At 57.5% G+C, this 23,340-nt stretch overlaps 1 protein-coding gene across 3 annotated transcripts in view; it reads right to left on the minus strand.

Annotated features, from left to right (window-relative positions):
* Positions 1 to 919: 919 nt before the first annotated feature.
* HIP1 (huntingtin interacting protein 1) overlaps positions 920 to 23,340 on the minus strand; it is a 43,923-nt gene continuing 21,502 nt past the window's right edge. Inside the window, exons 1-31 of one of the 3 annotated variants that reach the window (XM_041424970.1) lie at positions 23,214 to 23,340; positions 15,871 to 15,934; positions 15,192 to 15,334; positions 14,563 to 14,619; positions 14,024 to 14,104; positions 13,282 to 13,358; positions 13,063 to 13,124; positions 11,703 to 11,843; positions 11,264 to 11,321; positions 10,388 to 10,463; positions 9,807 to 9,938; positions 9,125 to 9,222; positions 8,899 to 8,971; positions 8,399 to 8,582; positions 8,216 to 8,304; positions 8,019 to 8,135; positions 7,830 to 7,931; positions 6,954 to 7,148; positions 6,689 to 6,836; positions 6,511 to 6,597; positions 6,297 to 6,404; positions 5,777 to 5,913; positions 5,560 to 5,670; positions 5,383 to 5,441; positions 5,180 to 5,273; positions 4,739 to 4,839; positions 4,522 to 4,627; positions 4,273 to 4,396; positions 3,730 to 3,791; positions 3,101 to 3,212; positions 920 to 2,791 (exon numbers count right to left, since the gene is read on the minus strand). In XM_041424970.1, the coding sequence (XP_041280904.1) occupies positions 2,781 to 2,791; positions 3,101 to 3,212; positions 3,730 to 3,791; positions 4,273 to 4,396; positions 4,522 to 4,627; positions 4,739 to 4,839; positions 5,180 to 5,273; positions 5,383 to 5,441; positions 5,560 to 5,670; positions 5,777 to 5,913; positions 6,297 to 6,404; positions 6,511 to 6,597; positions 6,689 to 6,836; positions 6,954 to 7,148; positions 7,830 to 7,931; positions 8,019 to 8,135; positions 8,216 to 8,304; positions 8,399 to 8,582; positions 8,899 to 8,971; positions 9,125 to 9,222; positions 9,807 to 9,938; positions 10,388 to 10,463; positions 11,264 to 11,321; positions 11,703 to 11,843; positions 13,063 to 13,124; positions 13,282 to 13,358; positions 14,024 to 14,104; positions 14,563 to 14,619; positions 15,192 to 15,334; positions 15,871 to 15,934; positions 23,214 to 23,231 (3,027 nt within the window). In that variant the 5' untranslated portion in view covers positions 23,232 to 23,340 and the 3' untranslated portion in view covers positions 920 to 2,780. The remainder of the gene's footprint in view (positions 2,792 to 3,100; positions 3,213 to 3,729; positions 3,792 to 4,272; positions 4,397 to 4,521; positions 4,628 to 4,738; positions 4,840 to 5,179; positions 5,274 to 5,382; positions 5,442 to 5,559; positions 5,671 to 5,776; positions 5,914 to 6,296; positions 6,405 to 6,510; positions 6,598 to 6,688; positions 6,837 to 6,953; positions 7,149 to 7,829; positions 7,932 to 8,018; positions 8,136 to 8,215; positions 8,305 to 8,398; positions 8,583 to 8,898; positions 8,972 to 9,124; positions 9,223 to 9,806; positions 9,939 to 10,387; positions 10,464 to 11,263; positions 11,322 to 11,702; positions 11,844 to 13,062; positions 13,125 to 13,281; positions 13,359 to 14,023; positions 14,105 to 14,562; positions 14,620 to 15,191; positions 15,335 to 15,870; positions 15,935 to 23,213) is intronic. The other 2 variants (XM_041424971.1, XM_041424968.1) reach the window with 2 other exon arrangements.

Raw genomic sequence — 23,340 nt, forward strand, 5'->3', positions numbered from 1 at the left:
CCAGCTTCCAATTTCCCCATCTGCAATCCACAGTGTACCATCCCAATTCCCGTGTCCTCCCTCTCCCGGTCCCTGTGTTCCCGTCCTGTCTCTAACAACCGCCCTACATAATTCCAGCCTCTGTGTCCCGTGTCCCAGTCCCTCCGTGTCCTCATGTCTCCAGTCCCAACCCCATATCTGCCTTTGTGTCCCACGGGTGGAGTCCTGCCTCTCCCCCGTCACCGCCGTGCCCAGCCTGTCCCCGTGTCTCAGCTGAAGGGTGCCATTGCCACCATCCTGCTCTGAGGACAGCGCTGGGAACTGTGGGAAATTCTCTCTGGCGGGCTGAGCCCTTGGGCTCCTCAGGAGACATGGCTGTCCCTGGGGATATGCCACCCCGCTGCCAGTCAGCTGTGTTCTGCAGGGCAGGAACAATGACAGGGACAGTGGCTGCTGTCACAGCGCTTTCTGCATCCCAGGGGTCCAGGTGGCCCTGGCAAGGCTGGAGGACACTAGGTGCTGCCCAGGGTGGGTGAACCATGCTTAGGAGGGGACATTCCCTTGAGATCCCTGTCTGTGGACTCCACGGGCCACCCAGCACGTGGGCCACCCGGCTCTGCCGGGGTGACAGGATGATCTGCATGGCCTCCCCACTGCAGCATCATCCTCCCAGGAAGGGAGGACAAAGCCATCTGTGCTCCTCAGGGCTGGGCTGGGACCACATCCTGGTGCCCTCCCAGCAAAAACAGGTGACATGCAGGCTGTCCACAGGGACACACCGGCGCGGGACAATGGGGGCAAAGGCTGGAGGTCATCAGCAGAACACCTGGGTCAGCTCAACACCAAGTGATTTTGGGGGCCACTGAGCACACTGATGAAGGCAGAACCCACAACCCCCTTATGACACAGGTCCCCTGTGTCCCTCCTCAAGCTGCGGGGCTGAGCTGAAGGCTTTATTGAAAAATCCAAAACAAACATGGTCATTATCATACAATGAAAACCCAAATCAACTTGCCCTGCAGTGGGGGGGCACCCCCGCCATCCCCGTCACCAGCTGCCATCACTGGGGACACCGCAGGGACCCCTCTGCCCATGCCTGGCTGAGATACAAAAGGGACAAGTGGATTAGGCCGAGAGCAGTGCCGCTGTCCCCAAGCCCCCACTGCCACTGTGACCCCCATGCCGCTCCCGGGCCCCAAGGCCTGAGGTAGTTGGGCGTGCAGGCGAGACTCCCCCCAAAAATAGCGGGGAGGGTTTTGGGGCTCCCTGTGTCCTGCAGGAACGGGATGGTTGGTATTGCATCCAAGGAGAGCCAGCATGGGTTGAGGATGGGGAAGCAGCAGCACCCCAGGTCTCTCTGGTGGGCTGGTGCACAGAGCAGGTGGTCCGGCAGCAGGGCTGGCGGCGGACATGGGAACAGTGGCCCCTGCACGCTGGATGGCTGCGTGAAGGGGGGGCAGCTCTGAGGCCACGGTAGTGGCAGGTCCCACTGCTCCAGGTGCCAGCTGCATGCTGACGGGTGGATGTTGCTGGGAAAGCACCAGTGACAGCCCAGCCTCTTCCCAGAAGGAGAAAGACTAAATCCTGTCCTCAGCACCCCGAGTGGAGGGACAGTGGCCCCAGCAGGGGCACCAGCAGGACCGTGGGGGATGGGGACATTGCTGCATGGTCTGACTTCACTGTCTCCACTGCAGCGAGATGAGCTGGGGGGCCCAGAGGTGGCTCATGCCCCCTGCCCTCTGAGCCCCCTGCTCAAGGCACAAAGGTTCCCTGGCTGGTGCCAGCTCCATGGCCACGCCTGCCCACAGCCACACTGGCCCTGGTCCCCCTGCACCCAAGAGGCTGGCAATGACACCAGGGTGGCATCAAAGTGAGCAGAGACAGGGAGCTGCTTACTCTGGCTGTGGGGTGCTCTGATTTTGGGGCACCCTGGCTTCCCCTCAAAACCTGCTGCCCTAGAGTCACCCCCTGTTCCCAGGAGCTGGTGGCTTGTGCGGTGCCACCGTGGTGGCCCAAACCTACACCCAGCACCTTGCGGAGGGTTTATTGCTGGCATGAACACAGTGAACTGTCAGGGCAGAGCAGCCCAGCTCAGGGGGGCTTGGGAGGCATTTTGGGGACCTGGAATGAGGGACAGGAGCTCATGGCAGCATCCCTTCTGCTGCTGCCCCTTTCCTAGCTGTTCCTAGCACCCTGTGTCACCAGCCAGGGTACCCCATGAGAACACCACCTCTCAGCCTGCAGTGGCCAAAGGCACTCGGTGTCCCCGCCGAGGGGGAGCACTCTTAGCACCAAGCCCAGCAGCACCCCAAAGGCTGTCCCCCACCTGGTGGCAACCCCGGGGCCTTCAGCATGCTCATTCCCAGGCCGGGGGGGGGGCGGGGGGCGGGGACGGAACGTTCATGTTGAGCCAGGGGCTGGATTAAGGCTGGAAAAGCAGCGAGAGGCAAGAGAAGCCCGACCACTCTCGCTCAGCCAGAGAAGGCTCTAGGAGTTCCCAGAATCTGTGCAAAAACAAAACTAAAGGGTTAAAGACCCCCATGTAGACACCTCCCCCCACCCCCAGCAGCTCTAATAAATACAGGTGCGGTTTGCGCCCTCGCCCCAGCCCTGGGGCCTTGCTGGCGGCTCGGCTCTGGTGCTAGAGGCGGCTCCTGGGGGGACACAGGGGACGTGTGCTTCAGGGGGGCTTCTGCACCACTTCCTTGGGGTTCTTCTCAACAGACTGCACCAAGTGGGGTCCCAGGGGTGTCCCCCACAGGGTTCCAGGTGTCCCCTGTGGGCTGCTTCTACCACTGGTGCTAATCTGTAGCTATAAGTGGGAAGACAGGGTCAGTGGGCGTGCTGTCTACCCGCATCCCTCTGCCCCCCACCTCTGAGACTACAAGGCTGCTCTAGCACCACTTGAGTCCCCTGCCTGGGGATGATGTAGATCCCACATGTTGGGGTTTTTCCTGTGGAGAGACCCCATAGGATTTGCCCATGTGTGCCAACTATCCCCAGGCTTGTGCCAGCTGCAGCAAACCTTCTCACTGCCATTGATGGCAGGCAGGGCTTCTCCACCCTGCCCCACCTTTTCCGGGCGCAGCTGCCCAGCTGGAGCAGGGCTGGCACCACTCACCATCCTCCTCCCAGCCCTCCGCCACGCCAGCCAGCTCGTAGTGCTTCTTGCGCAGCTCCCCCAGCTTCTGCCGCTCCTTCTGCAGCTGGTTCTCCAGTTCCAGCACCCGCACCTGGGGACATGGCCCAGGACATGCCCACCCCAGCACAGAGCTGGGCCAAGCACTCCCCTTTCACACCCATTATGCCCCCAACATCAAGGCCAAAGACCACAGAGGCGCATCCCACAAGTGCTCCAATGACAAGTGGAGCTGGGGAGGGGATGGAGCTCAGATGGGCACTGCTTGTGCAGACAGGTGAAGGCACAATGATCTGTGTGGGCATCCCAGGCAGGGGAATTTCCCAGAGCTGCCCCATGCCAGACAGAGATGGGTGCTGTGAGTAGCACACAGGGGTCAGGGTGGCCACAGACTGCTACGTCATGATGGGAACAGCATCGGGGAGGGATTGAGGACCAAGAGCATGTGACGCCTGGGCAAACCCATCTGTTGCCTTCACACCTTGGGCTTTGCCTTTGCTTGTGCTACCTGGGGGCAGCTGGGCATGGTGACCCCAAATTTGATGCCCCACACCAGGCAGCCCAAGAGAGACTTGCCTGGGTCTGTTTATGAAAACGTGGCAATCTCCTACCTGTGAGTCCATCTCCTGACGCTTGATCTGGGTGAGTGTCATGCTGGAGAAGTCCATGCTATCTGTGGAGAAAGATACCACCAGATCCCTCAAGCTCTGCTCCCCTAGTCAGACCCCGCAGCAGCTCCCATGCTGCTAGCAGGGTCTGGCACCATGGGATATGCAGGGAGGGTGTGAGGGGCAGCCATGGGCAGAGACCACAGGGGCAGAGCCAACCAAGAGTGGTGAGTGCCAAGAGGAGAGGTTTTGGGGCAGGTTTGTGCTCCAAGCATTAGGACCAGAGAAAACAGCCTCAAGTTGTACCAGAGGACGTTTAGGTTGGATAAAAAGCAAAATTTCTTCATGAAAAGGGTCATTCAGCACTGGCAGAGGCTGCCCAGGGTAGGATGCAGTCACAATTCCTGGAGGGATTTAAAAACCACGTATATGTGGCACTTGGGGACGTGGTTAGTGGTGGGGGAACAGTTAAACTCAATTGTCTTAGAGAGCTTCTCCAACCTTAATGATTACATGATTCTAAGATCCCTGCAGCCCAACACTTACCTTTCTCCTCCACCTGAGACTTCCCAGCCTTGGTGGAGGCCACCACGCTGGCCGTGGCCTGGTTGACGCCCCGGGAGGCTTGCTGGAGCTTGCAGAGGTTGGCGCTGTCTTTGTCTGCCTTCACCTGACAGGCAGTGAGGAGGGGGTCACACCCCGCCAGGCGAGCAGACCAGCCTCAGGATTTGGGGTGACCACATGGTGCCCCCGCAGCTCCCTGAACCATGGGAAGGGTAGCAGCCTTGCTCCTACCTTGGAGGCTGCCACCAGCTGAGCAGTGCTGGCCGCGATCTCCCGGGAACAGACCATCAGCTCCTCGAATGTCCCCTTGCCTTGCACTACCAGGTCAGCAGCATCACTGTGGGACAGCAGAGAGGAGCCAGAGCATCATCCTGCCACCTGTGTCCCCTCCCTGTGATGGGAGAGGACTCTGCCATCCTCTCCCTCCTCTGGTGACACTGGCACTTACACCATGACAGTGGCACCCCAGCCTACTGCCTTGGAGGCAGAGATGAGACCCTCAGTCCAGCGTGAATTCTTGGCATAGAACTCCTTGGGGGATGCTGCACCCTGCCGTTGGTAAAGGCACAGTTAATTACTGAGCACCCCCAAATCCCTGGTCTGCGGGGGGGGAAAGGAGGAGGTCAGGGTGTCATTCAGGTTGTGCGTGGGAGGTGGGAACATGCTGAATTTGGGGGTTGTGGGGTCCCCTGTGTGGGAAGGGCTATCAGGGATCACCGTGACACCCCAGGAACAATAACCAGGGTGAGCCCCTGGGGTCAGCAAGGAGCTGCTGGCAGCTGGTGGGGAAGTCCCAGTGGGACAACAGTTAGAGCAGCATGTCCCAGCAAGTGTGCAACGACCCCCAGCTGGACAAGCACCCACCTGCCCCACCCCTGTCCCAGCTCACCCGTCCACTCTCCACGATCTCTCTCTGGAGATCCTTGGAGGCCAGGACCAGGACACGGATGGCCTGCATGAGGCTTGTGCAGGAGCCCAGAATCCTGTGAGACAAACACCACTGAGTCCCCTCTGTGGAGCAGCTGCCCTGCCTGCAGCATCTGTCCCCATCCTGCCTGCCTGGCTCTGTCCAGTGCTCTGATCATCACTCACCTCTCGTTAACTTCCAGTTTGACCCCAGTGTCACCGGCCCGCGCCTTGCTCAGCATCTCCTGGTTGGGGGGAGAGAAGCTGTATTGAGGCCAATGTGTCTCTCTAGCCTCTACAGTGGTCCCAGCAGGCCCCCAGCATCGTGCCTGTGGGCACCTCTCTGCTCGTGGTGACCCTCACCTCAATACGGGCAGACGCCGTTTCAATGGCTGCGGCCGTCGCTGCCATCTCCTTGTCCACTAGGTCACCCAGCTCCTCCTGCTTGACGTCCAGACCTCTGGGACGCAGCTCCTGGGGATAGGATGGGATGAAAGGGACTGTCCAGGAGCACTACAGTCCCTCGAGTGGTGCCTGCCATGGCGTGATCCCATCCCACTAACCCTCCTGGGCCACCCACCTCCCCGATAGCGCTGATCTGGCTCAGGCAGGCTGTCACCAGGCTGCAGTCAGCACTTGCGACCATCCCTGGGTCTTGCAGGGCGCTGAGGTAGCTCACAGTCTCACTGCCACACTGCTTGCACAGCTCCAGCAGACCTGCGTGGGCAGCATGGGCGGCTGAAGGGGCCACATGTCGGGAGGAGATGTCTGGTTCCTACCCTCCACAGCATCCTGCCTGTGCTGGCCTCTGCCTGCCCTGGTTTCTGCCCACTTCAGCACCCTACTTGCCCCAGTATCCTGCCATGACCCCTGCACACCCTGGCCTCTGCTCACCCAGTATCCTCTTTGCCCTGGCGCCTTCCCACCCTGACATCTGCTCACCCCAGCCCCTGCTCACCCTGATCTCCTGCCCACTGAGTTCCCTGCCCACCCCAGCTGTTGCCCACCCTGACCCCTACCCACCCCAACCCATGTTCACCCTGATCCCCGGCCCATTCTGACCCCTGCTCACCCAACCCCTAGCCCGGGGCAGCACTCACGGTCAGCAGGCTCCACAGGGGCCACATGGGAGGTCGCACTGCCCTGCAGGAGGGTGTTGCTGACCAGGTGGGTGAAGAGTGCCACGTGGGAAAGCAGGGAGCCCACAGCTGCAGCAGGAGAGCGGGCACAGGCCTCAGCCCCCACTGCGCTGCCCACCTGCCCCACGTGGCAGGGCTGCCCCTGTGCCCAATGCCCAGGGCTGCCACCTCTCACCTGTGCCATCCGAAAGGTACTTCCTGTGTGCATCCCGCAGCTGCTCTGCACACTCGGAGGCTGCCAGCGTCTGGGACAGGAGGCAATCTGCAGGCAGACAGCAGGCACGGCTCAGCTGGGACCACAGGGAGCAGGCAGGCTGTGATAACACCAGATTTGGGAGCAGCAGGGGGATCACCTGCTGAGCCAGTGCAGCTGATATGAGCAGGATCCTCCATGCGAGCCAGGGCGTCCTGCACCATGCGCTCAGCCTCGTGCGTGGTGGCCTGCAGCAGGGACAGCTGCTCCTCGACCAGGCGCTGCTGCAGTGCCTGCTCTGTGCTCTCCTGTTGGGCCAGAGCCTGGCTCAGAGCCCTTGCTGGGCCACGGGGCACTCGCTGCACCTGGCCCACCCAAACCCCGCTGGTCTGGCCAGAATGGGGATGGCAGGACCCTCGTGGTACCTTGTCTCTCAGCTTGGTCTGCAGCATCTCCAGCTCTGTCTTGCTGCTCTCCTGCTCGCAGCTGAGTGTGTCCCGCAGCTGCTGCAGCTCAGCCTGCAGAGCTGCCATCTCATCCCTGTGCTGCTCTGCTGCTTGGCTCAGCCTGTCCCTCTCCTGCTCCAGGCTGGCAATCCGAGTGTTCTGCTCCGCTCCTGCCTGGTGGGGCATGAAATGGCAGTTGGGGCTGTGCCAAGGGTGAACCCTCCACTTTGGGGACCCATTCTTCATCCAGGCTTGGGCCATCCCATCTGTCCCTGCTGGGTGCACCATGCCCTGCACAAGGACAGCTCCCCACACCAAGCAGCACTGATGACCTTATCTGGTAACAGCCGAGGCTTCTGGGGAGCTTTTGCACTTTTATCAGTGAAAATGCATTTTTATCATAACTGTCACCATCCTGACGGAGGAGTGAATGCAGGGTGCTGCCTCTGCCCCATCCCCATCCTGCTGCCGAGTCTGCCCACATCATAGGTGGGTGACTGCAATTTCCTGCCGGTTTCTGCCTCGTACAATGAGCCCAGGCACCCCTGCTGTCTCCCACAGCTCTGTGAGCATGGGTTACCCTCTGCAGTGTGATGCCACACTGCTACCTGTGCTTACAGCAGGCAGAGCTGCTGACTGACCCTGTTCTTCCAGGCCTTTTTATTCCATGATCCCTGCTGCTGGAGCCCATTACTCCACATACTACCACACTCAGGAGGATGAAACCCCTATGTGACACCAAACCCACTCAGATGTGGCAAAGATGATGACAGGGAGCTAGTTTTGAGGCCAGTGGTGGGTATCACCCCTCAAATGGTTAAGGCTTGGCTACCTAGACAAGAGGGGTGCTCTCACCTGTGTGCTGGACTCCAGCGTGCCCTGGAGGACCTGCAACTCTTGTCTGCTGGCTGCCAGCTCCCGCTTCAGTGTCTCCAGCACGTCTGCCTGCTCCTGAGACTGCAGCAAGGGGAGAGGTTGGCAGCACTGGTGCCCCACTGGGAGCCCCTGCTCATCCCTGGTGTGTCCCCCACCACCCCTACTCACCTTCCTCTGTGCCTGCTCGCTCACGCGCTGGAAGGAGTCCTCCAGCTCCTTCTTCTCCCGCTCCACATCCCCCTGGGCCTGCCTGGCGACTGTAATCTGCTTGGTCACCTCTGCGTTCTGGCAACATCAGAGAATGAGCTGAGCAGCCCCTGGTATCAGAGCGCATGGCTGGGAGAGGGGGCGGTTGGGGAGCCCACCTTGCGCAGCAGGTCAGCATGGTTCTGCACCAGCTCGCTGTACTTCTCCTTCAGTTTGCTGTACCGCTGCTCGTTGGCCTGTGCCCGTCCTGCCGTGCACGCAGGGACACAGAGCTGAGAACCTGAGACCCCCCACCTGGGGCTCACCTCCACCCCACGCCAGTGCTGGTACTCCCTGCTCACTCTCAATTTCTGTCAGGCTCCGCTGAGCCTTCTCTGTGTCCTCCCGCTGCTTCTTCAGCTCCTCCAGCTCTGCACGCAGGAACTCACTCTCGTCCTGTGCCTGCTGCTTCAGGTGCTGCTGCTCAGCCAGCTCAGCCTCCAACTCGCTGGCACGGCCACGCAGCTGCACTGCACCCCGCGCGCTCTGCAGGGACGGGCAGGGGCTGATGGTGCTGTTCAGTGCTTGCCAGGACTATTCAATGCCCGCTGGTACCATTACCATCCAGTGCCCACCAGTACTGTCCAGCAGCCCCGCCACGGGTATCACCCTGCCAGCCCCCAAGCGCATCTGGCACTTGGAAAGCACAAGGATGCTGGGCAGTGGACCTGAGCCCACCCTCTGACAGGGATGCAGCCCTCTGGCATACCTGGGGACCCCCTGTATGGGGAAAGCCACTGGGAAGAGGGCAGGACAGAGACGGGGTCACTGTCTTGTACACCCAGGGGACAAGATCACCCACCTCAGCCTTGAAGTTCTCCAGCTCCTCCTTCAGGGCTGTGATCTCCCCATAAAGCTGCTCAATTAGCCGGTCCCTGGGAAGGAGAGACATGGGATACACTCTCAGTGCCACGGTGACACAGCCTGGGAGGGGAGGTGTCCTGTGTCACCATGGCTGCGATGCCGTTCCAGGCAGGGAGTTCCTGGTACCATCTTGGCCATTCGGCAGCATCGCCAGGATTGCTTACTTGTCATCCTTGTTCATCCCGTTCTGGCTGTTGAAGTTGAAGGGGTCGCAGCTGAAGGAGCTGCCAAAGATGTCATCAAACTTGTTGTCAAACAGGCTCTGTGGGAAAAGCAGGACAGACCTAGAGTGACCCCACTACCAGTTGGGAGCCCTTGTCCCTCTATGTCCCCAGTGTCACTGCCAAGCCAGCCTATGAGCTGCCTGGACAACAGGGCTGGTTCCCCCCGCTTCCAGGACACTGAATGTGATGAACATGGAGCATCTGTGGTCCATCCCTCCCCAACTCCTGGAGGGAGAAAATCCCCAAAGCCATGTCACTGCATGCTCCTTCCCCTCCCCACTCAATGCCTGAGGACAACCCTTGGTGGAGAGGAGGGTGAAGACCTCATGGTCTGCATGGCAATGCTTGAAGACAAATCTCTCCTTGCCCATCACTGCAGGGCACCACATCACTGAGCAGCACTGGGAGAATTCAGGCTAGTTCAGCCCCAGCAGCACCCAGACAGGACACCCAGCACCCAGATGGGACATCCAGCACTCAGACAGTCACCCAGCACTGCCCCATCTCTCTGCAGTGACACTCCCCAGCTCCCAAGGCCATCCCCACTGTCTCAGCCCTCACCGCAGCATGGATTTAGAGAAATAACCCCGGCTCAGAGCCAGAGAACCCCCACCATCCTCACCTGTGACGCTGCATCCATCTCCACCAGGTCTGTGATGGGCTCGCTGTCAGGCGAGGACGCCTCGGCGGGGATCACCACCACAGGGCTGATGTGCTCTGACAGCGCCGAGGCACGCAGGAAATTGGGAGGGTTCTGGGGAGGGACGGGAGCAGAGCTAAGGTGGAAAGACTAGCACTACTGCTGGACTGAAGGCACAGTTGGTTGAAATCCTGCCCTGGAGCCAAGTTGGCCATGCCTTGACCCAAGAGAACGGAACCAGGACCCACAGGGATGGAGTCAGGACGTGGAGGAATAGAATCAGAACTCATAAGGATGGAACCAGGACCCACAGGGTTGGATCTCAGCAAGGGCTATGGATCAGTGAGAGAGAGGATCCCAGTTTCCAGTCAGAGGGCAGCTACATCCAGATGGATGCCACCCAGTGAGGGATAAAAGAATCCCCAAGGCCCAGGAGCCCCACGCTGCCACCAGACCTAAGAAGCTGGGAAAGGCTGCAATAGGCTTTTTTGGGCCTTTTGCCAGCACCCCCACTGCTGTCCCTGGACACAGGGACAGGGAACATGGGGACTGCAGGGTCTCACCTCTGGCAGCTGTGGGATCTGAATCAGCCGCTTGAAGTACTGGAGGTTGCTGGAGCGGTAGAAAAGGTCCTTGAGCCTGCAAGGAGCAGGGAATGGTTAGGGATGGTTCTTGTTCAACCTGGACAACCCCTTGCCTGGCTCCACACGGGGTCACCTGGCCACCATACTGCTCTGGAGGAGAATGTGTTTTGTGCTGCCACCAAATGCAGGGCAGGTCCTGGAAGTCCTCGTACTGCTGGATGGTTTATCTCACAAATCCTAGGCCTGATGGGCAGGGGGAAGGACCTGGAACTTGAGTGACCTGGTCTAGTGGAGGGTGTCCCTGCGCATGGCAGGGGGTAGTACCTGATGACCTTCAAAAGTACCTTCCAACCTAAACCACTTCCTCCCTACCCAAAGTTTTCAGGAGCAGGGAGGCTGCCTCTCTGGAGCCAAGACCCTCACCTTCAGTTCTTGCAGGAGCATCCTCCCCAGAAGCAGGAGACCTCCCTCCAGGACTTGAAGTTTTGGGGAGGAGGGACAGTGCCCAGCCACACCACTCCTAGCTCCCATCTCTCCCAGTCACCTGAGCATCCCAGTCAGGATCTTGGCGCTGTTGATCCCTGTCCCAAGGTTAGTCTCAGTGTGGTCAGAGCACAGTCAGCACTGCTATCTGCTCTTTGAGTTTGTGACCTTGAATCAAGCTGTCTCTCAGCACATTGACATCCTCCCCTGGCACCATGACATCCCCTCCCTGCTTTTGGTGCCCAGTTTTTGTTTTGGTTACTCTAAATAATCATGTACCAGAGACCACAGCACGTCCCTGCTCACTCATTTTTGATCTCAGTGCCTTGGAAGTACTCCCAGAGCCCCAGTGCTCTGGGTCTGGGCACTTACTTTCGGAACTGCTCCAGGAAGCGATCCCGGTGGCCCTGCAGTGTATCTGCTGGCAGACCTGGAAGAAGCAGAAAGTAGAAATGTCAGTGGATGTCTTCATGGATCAGGGAACAACCCATAAGCACAGCCATATGGAGATAGCTCTTTCCCAGAGATGGCCACCCTCCTCTGGGGGTCTGAATACTCCACAGTGTCCTGCTGCAGAAGGGGACCACAACCCACACTCCTCAGGGCAGAGAGAAGTGTGGGCTGGTGGCTGCCATAATTCCATATCCTGAAGGATGTGGAATTATGGGTTTTGCCATGGTGACTCCCTTCACCCCTCATAAGAGGTGGGGGAAGAGGTGGTGGTAAACAGCCCAGGCTGACCAGGGTGGTGGATCCAGTGCCTCCCTGTGTGTCCTCCCCCGTCAAAGGCAGTGGTGCTGGGGACACTCACAGGAGTGGAGCTTGAAGAGCAGCTTGACAGTGTAGTCATAGAGGTGGCTGCAGTCCAGGATCACCTGGATGAGTGGGGCCAGACGGCACTGCCCTGCTGCTGTCACTGACACTGAGCGTGACATGTCCAGAGAGCTGAACACTGCAGGGAAGGAGTGCAGAATCAGATCTGGCAGCGGTGGCAGCATCCCCGAGTGCCATACTGTGTCTGCCAAATCCACAGATGTCATCCAGAGCAAGACACCCACTGGCCCTTAGGGACACAGCCTGCCTCCCTGCAGCTGTTTGTGAGCTCAGTGGGAGGCAAAATTCCCACCCAGGTCTCCCAGCCAGGCCTGGGAACACTCCAGCCTGGCACCATAGGCCTCCAACCAGGACTAAGCCCCAGCTGTGTCCCTGGGCAGAACTGACATGTGACCCTGTGCTCTGCCTGTCACTGTTGTCCCACTGGCCGCTGGAGTTGCTGGGTGTGCCAGACGGAAGATGCTGCAAAAACAGCTTGGAGCAGTTGAAGACCATCTCATTCCAACACCTTCCACTAGACCATGGTGCTCCAAACTCTATCTAACCTGGCCTTTAACACTTCAGGGATGGGGCAGTCACAGCTTCCCTGAACAACCTGTGCCAGGGTCTCACCACTCTCACAGCCAAGAATTTCCTCCCAGTTTCCCACCTAACCCTGCCCTCTGTCAGCAGGAAGCCATTCCCCCTTGTCCTGTCACTCCATCCCTTGTCTGAAGTCCCTTTCTGGTGCTCTTGGAGATCCTTAGGCCCTCTCTTCTTGGACCCTTCTCCTCTCCAGCTGAACGTCCCCAGCTCTCCCAGCCTGTCTCCAGAGCAGAAGGACTCCAGCCCTCAGAGCATCTCTGTGGCCTCCTCTGGACTTGCTCCAGAAGCCCCATGTCCTTCCTGTGCTGGGACACCAGGGCTGGAGGCAGCTCTGCAGGAGGACTATTACTTAAGTGGGGCAGAGGGGCAGCAGGCCAGAATGGCCCCCTCACCTGCTGCCCATGCTGGGGGTTCAGCCCAGGGCATGGGAGGCTTTGGAGCACACATGGCTAGGGCATGTTGAACTCCTCATCCTCCAGCATCCCCAAGTCCTTCCTGGCAGGGCTGCTCTCCATCCCTCCATCCTTCAGCCAGGATTGATAGCAGGGGTTGCCCTGACCCAGGTGCAGCCCCTTCCACTTTGCTTTGTTGAACCATAATTCAGGTGAAGTGCCCATAGAAGAGCTGAGCTGAGGTGGCCTCAGCCAACATCCCCTGTCAGAGCCTCATCCACTTGGGATCAGCCCCACGAAGGGGCTGGACTCCAGCAGATCTCTCACTCCACTGTGTCTCAGAGTAATGAAGGCCTTTACCTGTCTGGAAGAGGTTCAGCTCACACTCCAGGTAGTCAAACATCTCCACCGTCAGCTGAAAACTAGGAAACAGGGTTGAGGATGGTTGGGGACTGTCCCCAAGGACACCCACGAGGAAGGGTCCCGTCCCTGCTTGGTCATGCAGCCGGTGGGGTTGGGCAGATCGTGCCACCCACCTGCACCCACTCCCTCCCAGACCTTCCCCTGCCCTGCACTCACAAGTTATTGACATCGTTCTCCCCAGCCTCATCAAGCTGCCGGTCAGACATCTGCAGATTTCCAGGGAATCGAGGATTCTGTGGGGAAAACAGGAGTCGGGAAAGGGTTCCAGAAGATCTCCTGGTCTGACCACAGCTCTGGGAGCACCAGGGCTGTGATCCTGCAGCCTCAAAGTCAGCTCTTGGATGAGCCAGGGGAGTGATGTGGGGGAAAAGGGAGGTAGCACAGGGTCTCTGAACCCTGGGTGCTCATAGCATCCCTGATCCACAGCATCTGTTCTCCTCCCAGCAAGAAGAGCTGATTCTCCCTGGGCTGAGAAACCTGCCTAGCAGGGAGGAGATAGGGCTGCCAGCAGAGAGCTGGACAGAATGGAGTGATGTCTGCCCCAGGGGGTACCTGCCCTGGCCTTTTGGGGAAGGTCACATCACACTTCCAAAACAGGGTGATAGGCACAGAAAACACCTTTTCCCAGAAGTTTTCCCATCTAAGATAGTGGGGGAGAATGGTGTGTGTATGTCTCCTACAACTTGTAATCCACCAACTCCCAGCCCAGCCCAAGGAGCCCTGGGCCATCAGGAATCCTGCCACCCCTGAAGCATTGGTCCTTGGGCCATTTTTGATGGCCACTGGCAGCTTTGGGAATATTTCATGGACGCAGCAGGATAGCCATGCTGGTACCTTGCTGTCACCTCAGTGCCCACTCCCTTGCTACAGCCTTGGGGACAGGGACAGGGAGGCTTACCTTGGTGTGAAATTCCATCTTGGTTCTCAGCAGTTTGAGGTAGATGCTGCAGAGCTGACCATAGCCCTCACTCAAGTGACCCTGTGGGGACCCCAAAAAGCTGCTGAGATCCAGGGCAGGCTGTGGAAAAGCCTTTTTCTGCTTCAGAATGATTGACCCCTTCCTTATCTCCCCAAAACCACAGCCAAACCCTCCTCACTGGCACTTGGATGCAGACTAGCTGTACTGAAGGGATTTGGTGAGAACTTCTCATCACCTTCTCTGCATGTTTCAGTGCTTCATTTGACTGTCAGAGCCGAGTTTTTACTGGGTTTTGCCATAAAATAGGAAGGAGGCGTTTGATTTTGGTAGAAGGGAACACAGAATGCAACTGAAACCCAGCCCAGGTAGGTGATAACAGCCACAGGTCAGCCATGGCTGTGCTCTGCTTCAGCAACCTTTGGGGGTTCAGAGGGAAGGCCCCAAGCCTATACCCCCCTCAGCCTGGCCATGGCACCCCCAGGGTCTCCCCATCATGGCTGGCAGCATTGGTTGCTTACCCACATCCTGCTCATGTCACTCAGCTCATTCTTGTATCGCACAGAGTCTTTCAGGACCTGGTGGAATGATGGTGGCAATCAGCAGGCAGAGCACCAGGACGCGGTGTTCCATACTTGAAACCAGGACATGGGTGACAAATCGGAGGTTTTGATGCATTCCCAACCCTTTATTGCCGCCACCAGCCCTGGGTGCCTCCCACTCCCCAAGGAGGATCCTTGCAGATGGCTCCTGCACGCATGCCATTGCAGGCGCTGAGCAGTTTCCTCTGGCACTGGCGCTGCCGATGGCACTGGCGTTTGAGGCACATGGCGTTTTGGGCAGGGCAGCACCAGGAGGGCTCTGGCGCCCAGGATTGACCAGCAGAAGGGCACTGACCCTTTGGGAGAGCTCCAGCACTGCTGTCCACATAGGACTGACCCCCAGGAGGGCACCAACCCTCCAGGAGGGCTCCAGCTCCAGGCCTGGCTCAGGATCGACTCCTGGAAGGCCAATGACCCTCTGGGAGGACTCCAGTCCCTAACCCAGGACTGACCCCCCAGAAGGACACTGACCCTCCAGCAACTCCCATTACACGGTGCAGCCCTGCAGGGGAAAGGATTTGGCCCCAAACTGAGCTTTGGGCACTCACATTGGAATGTCCATCCCGGAGGAGCTTGTGGAAGACATGGCAGAACTTCCAGCAGAGCACGGCATTGCCGGACAGTGGCAGCCGGTTCACCACAGACCAGAAGGTCTGTGCTCCCTTCTCGTGGTGCGTGCCCAGGATGCATGGTGCTGGTGGTCAAGGAAGCGCTCCTCTGCCCTTTGGTGATGGAGAATGGCCACCCAAAGACAGCTGCACCCAGAGTGGCCAGGCCACCACAGGAAGCTAATGATGCCCAGTGCAGGCGTATGCTGACCCCCAAGTGACACAAGCCACCCTCTTGGTGTCCCCCAGCCCTGCTCTGGGAGCACCATGCAAGGCTGGGGCTGTGCCTCTGCTGAGCCTTCCCAGGTGCCTGGCTGGGATGCTGGGGATCCACTTTTGGTGGCAGTGTCCCAGCTGACTGTGGGCACCTTCCCCTCCTGCCTTCTCGTGGGATGGCATTGCTGGGAGCACCAGCCTGGGCAACTCCCAACATACAAAGGCTGTGACAGCAGTAGCAGGGACCCTGTGCCATGCTGGAAAAATATCCAATGTTGTTAACAGCCCCCAGTCTCCCCAGCACCCTGGGCACCTCTCCTCACACACCCTCTTGATGCTGCCCCTTTTCCAGGCAGGCCCAGCCCTGCTTGCACAGTCCCATGGCCAGCTTTGAGAAGGATATTCCTGGCATGTTTCTCCTTGACAGCCACTTCCTGTGAATTAATGGCCTTATTGATGCTGACGGTCTGCAAGAGAGAAGTGATGGGGGGGTGAGATGGAAAAGGTTGAGGCTCCTTCACAATCCCCCCCTTGCTCACTGAGACCCTCCAGCTCTGCAGTGGCTGGGTTCCATCCAGGTCCCCAATCCCTGCTTGTGCCAGATGGATGCTGACCTTTCCCAGATGCCTTTCAGGGATGCAGTTGGCATCCACCAGGTTCAGCTGCTGCCAGGACTCATTTACTCAGGATAATAATGAAGCAATTAAAGCAGTGCCCACAAAGAACTCTCTGCTGCCCTCAGAGTGGTGGGACAGGCAGAGGGAAGGCAAATTCCTTCCCTCCCTTTGGATCATGGGCAGCAGCTGGCGGCTCCTACCCCACTTTTGGGGTGCTGAATAGGGAGGACAATTTGGGGGGCACAAAAAATTGGGCAGTGGGATGGCAAGACCACTGCCAGGGCTGCCTGGCAAGGTCCTGGCTGCTCCATGGATTAGAGGGACAGGAGTGAAACCCACAGGCAGGACCTGCCACGCAGGTGTTGAGGACCTTGGCACAGCCAGCGACCGTTTATCCTATGGAATGCAGTGGCAGTCACTGGAAGAATTTTCCAGGCAGGATTTTTAACTCTACCCCATTTCTGATCCTTCATGGAGACACAAAGATGCCAGCTCAGGGTCATCCTCTCCCCAAGCTCCCACATCACCAAGTGCTTCCTTGGCACGTGCTCCAATGAACATCCCACTGCCAAGGGAAGGAACTGTCTGGCTCAGCACTGCCAGAAGTAGCTCATTACTGATATAAAACAATTAAAGCCACAAGATTAATTTCAACGCCTTTCTCACTACAATCCTTGCTGCAACCCTGCTTCCTGGCCCGCTCTGAGGTGGCCTCACGTGGCTTCATCTCTATGGACACCAGTGAGTCTGTGCTGAGCAGGGCTGGAGGGGCCCACAAGAGCCCCAAATGTGGTGGAGTACAGCCCAAATCCCCCAGGAAGTCCCTCTGCCACCAAGACATGCGCCAGCTGGAGCAAGAATGATGATACCCTGAGACAGACAAGACCCCACCGACAGCTTCATCCCAGCCCTGCACCTCCAGCCCAGGGCCAAGCACCCCCTTAGCTGAAACTGTGTCCGGATGTTCCAGTTCTGCTGCTGGGATGCCACTGCTCTATGGTATTTGCAGCCCCATCCCTAGTGGCTCTGGGTGCTGACCATGGAGGTGACCAGTAAGGACCACAGAGGTAATGTGGGAGGTCATCAGCAAGACGCAGGAGGCTCATGTTGATGCGTCAGGGGACCCAAATTCCCAGTTGCAAGACACCCATCCCAGGCACCTAGAGCAGAACCTGGATCTCAGCTTGATTTTTTAAGACCTGAAGGGAATACCAGCAGTGGAGAGACCCATCCATCCCTTCTTGAGGGGCTGGATGGAGGCAACAGGTTCCCAGCACATGAGGACAAGAGGGGAGTCACCTCTGCAGCTCTGCCTGTCTCAGAAGCCACAGCCGCTTGTCAGAAAAATCATAAAACTAAGTTCAGCATTAAAAAAATGCTTGGGAAGGTGCCTCTGCCAGTCTGGAGAGGGAAGCCCATGTCCTAGAGGCCTGGAGCAGGATGTCTGCATCCCAACATCCATCTGTGACACATGCCATGGATCCAGCTCCAGGGGCAGCTTGTCCTCATTCAAAATCCCAGTCTTCAGCCCCAAAGCCCCCAAGACTGTCAGGACAGTTGTGATGAACCAGCCGGCACTGTGAGGAGTGCCAGGATCAGCATTTAAATGCACATTCCACCTCAGAATGGAGTCCTGGACCACAAGGAACAAGCCAAATGCAAAGCCAGAGCTGGGGAGCAGAAGCTCATAGCCAGAGGTGGGATGTAGGCCCCACTTTCCCAAAGCTGCTCTTGCTGTCCTTGAACGACCAGAACAGGGGTGGTCTCTGGAGGGAAGCTGTGCTGCATCCCTGGGAAAGCTCGAAATGGAGCCCCAGTTAAACTGCTCTTTTGTGTCAGCTTTTCCCAGCAAAGTATGGACACTTTTTTCCAACCAAGGAAGCCTCAGTAACCTCCAAAAGTGAGGAGACACAGTGGGAGGGTGATGGAGGCTGGCAGCCCCTAGTTCCTGGACAGCAAGCCCAGACCCCTTCCCCACAGAGGATTTTTTACCCTGACTCAGAGATGCTGCTCCCCACCACCATCCCACACCTGCAGCTGATGGAATTTTAATTTAATTATGAGCTTCCAACCTACGACGGTGACTTCTGACCCACCAGGACACATTTGGGCAGCACTGCTGGCCCCGCTCCAGTTTCGTGAACAGGGCAGGGGACATTGAGGACATGAGCTCCACACCCTAGCCTGCTGCTGGGACAGGAAACCCTGGAGTTTCCTCTTGTGCAACAGGCCAGGCAGGAAACAGGACGAGAGTCCAGAGGGGTCTATTGCAGAAGGAGAGGTGTAAGCATGACACTGCCATCCGGTCAGCCCTGAAGAGCCACAGGGCCAGGATTGGGCTCAGTGGGGCAGGACCTGGGGCAAGGCTGTGCACGGGGCTCTGCCCGGCTAGGGAGTAGCTCCATGGGTGCTCCAAGAGCTGGGAAGGATATTGAGGCAGGGAAGGCTGCAAGGGAACGCTGCAAGCACTGTTAGGTTTCCAAATGCCACTTGAGCAGGGGGACGAAACCCCACCAACGTGTGCATGGAAAGGCACAGGCCATTTGGGAAAGGAGCAGTCTGGGACTATCTATCCCTGAGCAATGACATCTTTCCTATAGTCTTTTCCTCCCTCTGCAACGTCAAGAGAATTCTCAGAAACCTGTGGAAGGTCTACTGCCTGACAGGCCACCATATGACTCGACAGGCCACCACAGCTTTGTCCCACGGGAATTCCCAACCCCTGATCCAGCCCAGACCTTCTCACATGGAGATCCCACAGCAGGGCAGAGCCATCAACAGCTCTGCACTGGGGTGACCCATGGAACAGGTCTCATGTCACCTCTCCAGGCATGTGTCTGCTCCAGACGAGAGAAGCCCAAAACTGCATGGAGGAAGAGGGTCAGGATGACAGAGGTTTTCTGAGCCCTGGCACACACTTCCCTCTGCAACACACACCCTCACTCCCCACCAGTTCTCCCCAGATTACTCTCTGAATGCAAAATTTCCCATTTGAAGGCAAAGAGCCAAGCTTGGCTCAGGAGCAGCACAACGCCTTCCTGCTCCTTTCATTTCCAGAAGGAAATGAGTGTTGATTAAAGAATCCAGAGCTACTGCAAATTATTTGGACAAACTGAGTAAGTCACAGTGCAAATCCTCTTAGCAATGCTCCCTCATTTCTTCTTAATTCCTTTCTGTAAATGGAGAGCTGGGATGGAGTGTACCTCTGGAAAACTGCTCACAAGCCCTGCAGTCACAGAAGCTTCAGAGAAGGGAATGAGCAGGAAGACTTGACTACAACAAGCCTGGAAGAAAAATCCATGGGCTTAATTAAAATGCAAATCCCAGTAAAGCAAAGCTTGGCTCAGGCTCCGGAGGGTGTGCAGAACATGGGAGGCAGGCGAGCTCTTCCAAGGGCACACCTTAAGTTGTGCCAAGGGAAATATAGGTTGGATACTAGGAAAAAATTTTGTACAGAAAGAGTGATAAAAGTTCCGGAATGGCCTGCCTGGGGAGGTGGCGGAGTCACCACCCCTGGATGTCTTTAAAAAAAGACCGGATGTGGCATTGGGTGCCATGGTTTAGTGGAGGTGTTGGGGCATGGGTTGGACTTGATGATCTTGAAGGACTCTTCCAACCTGGTCATTCTGTGAATCTCTTTAAACATCACCCACCTTCAGCAGCTAACGTCAAATCCCAGCCTTGAGGGGCTCAAGGAATGGTTTTGTCCAGCATAATCCTGGAAAAAAGCTGGCTGGGTAACACGTGGGGTAGTCAATGCTCCACTGAGGACTGGCGAGAGCTCCTGGGGACAGTTGGGGTGGCTGCGGTCCCCTCATGCTGGGCACCTGTGGCCTGACACCAGCAGCAGGGGCAGGAAACAAGCCTGGCTTTGTGCCTGACAGCAGCTGGAGGGAAAGGGAGGCAGGAAGGCAGGAAAGCAATGCTGGCAGGCCTGGCTGGCCACATGGGATGTAAAACCCAGGGATACAATTCTACATATTGGACAGGAGGACGTTCAACCCGCCTTTCCACTCAGTCCCATAGGCTTCTTGGGAGCAGGGAGTCAGGAGATGTGAAAAATACCTTCCCACCACTTAATCCAGGCTATTTGGCTGCATATGCTGCTGAATCCATGAGTTTGGAAAGCAAGTGCTCCTCTCCTGGCTAGCTGCATCCTGGAGCTGCTCTGGGGATGAAGCTCCTTGTCCAGGCTGTGTGAGTATATCCTAGAACATGCTGCCGCTCTTCTTACCTCCTGTTCCCTCCAGATGAGAATCGTTCCCAAAATGACACGTCTCAGATTTCCCACTGCTTGGGCCATAAAAACAACCATTTTTCTCAAACCAATGACATACTTCGGTGACAGAGACCCCAAAACCTCACTGCATCCATTGGTCAGTCCCAGTGGTGGTGGCTTCAGACGTCCCTCTCCAGGAGGAAATGCTGATGCCACCAGCCCAGATGCCAGCAGGAGGAGGACAAAGGTGTCCGGAGACAGCCCTGAACCCCAAGTGATACCAATGTAGATGTTTGGGGTCACCTTGTCCCACAGCCTGCACATGGAACACCCCAAAACAAAGTCACCAGGAAGATGGCAACAAACTCCGTGAGCCACACTGGAATCCAATGGCATCACCACGACGCTCTTCTTGGCAGAGACCTTGCTCTGGCATTGCTGCCTCCAGTTCTGCTCTCTCCCCTGAGGCCAGGAGGATGATGACTTTGGATCAGTGACACCACCAGCCCCTCTGGCACTCAGCAATGCCCAATAAAGGAGTTATGGAGCTCTTCCAGCACAGGTGGGGTTTCCTGGGAAAAAGACACCTAGGCCAGGAAATGGAGTGGTGGTGTGAGGTTCAGAGGCCTCTGACCACAAGGAGACATGCAAGGCTGGAAGCTGATGCCCAACTTCTAGCATGCCTTTGCCTTGAGTGCTGTAGTGCTGCTATCCCAGTACCAAAACCAAAATAAAGTTGTAGGATGTCCATTATGTCCATTTGGAGTGTGCCTAGACAGCCCACTCCACCAGCTCCCAGCTCCTCCTGAGGGCAGCAGAGGTCAGGATCCACAGGAGGATGCACCCATGAGCTGAGTGTGCAAAGACTTGACCCACCATTGGCTCTTCCAGAGCCTCCAGTGAAAATTCCAAGTTCCACATCATCAGGAGGGATGGGGTAGGATGAGACATTGTGATCCAATCGCTCCTCCACCTTCGAGGCAAAGGAAAGAAGGAAGACAACCAGCCAACCAATCTGTGGTGGGTCCCAAGGGCTCCAGTGAGACACTCGATGCCAGCAGGGGAGAGCTGGAATGATCACAGGGAGAGTTTGGCTCCCAGAAATGAGAGTTTACCACAGTGATCACATCACTGCCCACCACAAGGAACCAGCACTTGGAGTGCTGGGCAACTGGCTTCCTCCAGCCATAAATAACTCATGCAGTTTAATTACTTGGACATGGAATTTTAAAATCCATTTTAAGGAATGTGGACTTTTCTCTTACACAGATAAACCTTAGGGGGAAAAAATGACAGCAAGAAGAAATTTTGGGGAGAATACCTGGCAAAAAGAAAGGCTACAAAATCCAGACCTCACAGGGACCAACTGGGAAAGCTGACACTGTAAAGTTCAGAGCCCAGGCTGCCACTGCCTGGCACTTCCAACCCCAGAGCACAACCAGAACCCCCCATACAGGGGGCTGGATCTGAGGAGAGGCAGAAATTCAGGGGGACTTCCAGGTTCCTTATCCCTCCATTAAAACATGCACATCTGCTCATTACTCTTCTCACTTAATTACTGCTCAGGGTAGTCAATCCGTGCCCAGCTGGCTCGGCTGCAGCCGGAGCCTTTCCCATGAGCTGCCCCAATAGCCAGGCTTTTAATTTTAAATGGGGATTTTATGCAAGGATAATCTCTTCCAGCACTGGTGATTTCTGTCTGGGGAGGGAGTGTGGCCGTGTCTGACAGGGTCAACAGTCTAGGGAGGTCAACCACTACCTTAAAACATTCCTGAAACATTCCCAGTCATGCTGACCAGAGTCTTCTGCTTCCCAGCAGATGCAAATATTTAGGCATTTTTTGGAACAGGAAGAGATAAAGGAGTGAGGATGAAAGATTTGGGAAGCAGATGCAAGGAGCTCATCCATTTCTACGATCAACTACCACCCAGGACCCACCTTTCTTGAGAAGCATCACCCCAGCAGGAACACAGCAGCTCTTATTGTCCTAGCAGGATATTCTGAAATTAAGCTCAGATCTAGTGTTGGTGGAAATTGTTCCTGGCAATGCTTCTGGGTGTGCAGCAACTCCCGGAAGCAGGATGGGGCATCCCTCTCCCGTTATCCCCCCAGGATGTTTGGATCTTGCAATGGTGTCAAGAGCAGCCATGACCACATGGACTCAATGCTGCCTCTGAGGGACACGCTGGAGCACCGGGAAAAGCCAAATCCATCTTCCCAGGTGAGCAGCGTGAGGGTGAACATGCTCCCTGTAGGAACAGTCCCTAAAAACCCACTTCTCGCCCCAAACTTGTTTTCATTCCTTCTATCTGGGCGAGAGGCAGTCCCCATGGGCCAGAGGAGCTGTGACAGCAGCACTGGGCACGGGGACACAGGTGCATGGAGAAACAGGTACGTGGGGACACAGGTGCTCATGGGGACATGGCAACATGGATGCATGGGGGGTGCTTGTGGGGACATGGATGCATGGGGACACGAGTGCTCGTGGGACACGGATGCACGGGGACACGAGTGCTCATAAGGACACGGATGCATGGGGACACGAGTGCTCATAAGAACACAGATGCATGGGGACACGAGTGCTCGTGGGGACACGGGTGTTCGTGGCACGGCCCGAACCCGGCCGAGCCGGGGACTGGGGGAAGACGACTCACACGGGAGAACCCGCCCCGGCCGCAGCCGCACGGGAAGCTCCGCATCACCACGGAGACGAGCCCCCCACACCCGCCGGCGGGTCCCGCTGCCTCACGAACCATCCCCGCTCCCCGCGATGTTCCTCCGGGAACCGCCGGTATCGAGGGTAACGAACTCCCCCGGGAAGGAGTTTCCCTGGACACGAACCCTGATTCCAGGAACGCGCCCGGGAGGGGCGCGAGGGTCCCCGGGGGGTGGCCGTGGCCGCGCACTTACCACCTTGCCCAGCTCCATGGCGGGGGCTAGGGGCTCGGGGCGCCGGGTGCGGGCTCAGCGCGGCGCAGCGGCGGCGCCCATGGCGGCGGCCCCGCGGGGCGGCGGCGCTGGAAGCTTCTGCCGGGCA

Source organism: Onychostruthus taczanowskii, unplaced genomic scaffold (genome assembly GCF_017590055.1).
Source record: "Onychostruthus taczanowskii isolate IOZ18803 unplaced genomic scaffold, ASM1759005v1 scaffold86, whole genome shotgun sequence".
In the NCBI taxonomy this organism is placed as follows: Eukaryota; Metazoa; Chordata; class Aves; order Passeriformes; family Passeridae; genus Onychostruthus; species Onychostruthus taczanowskii.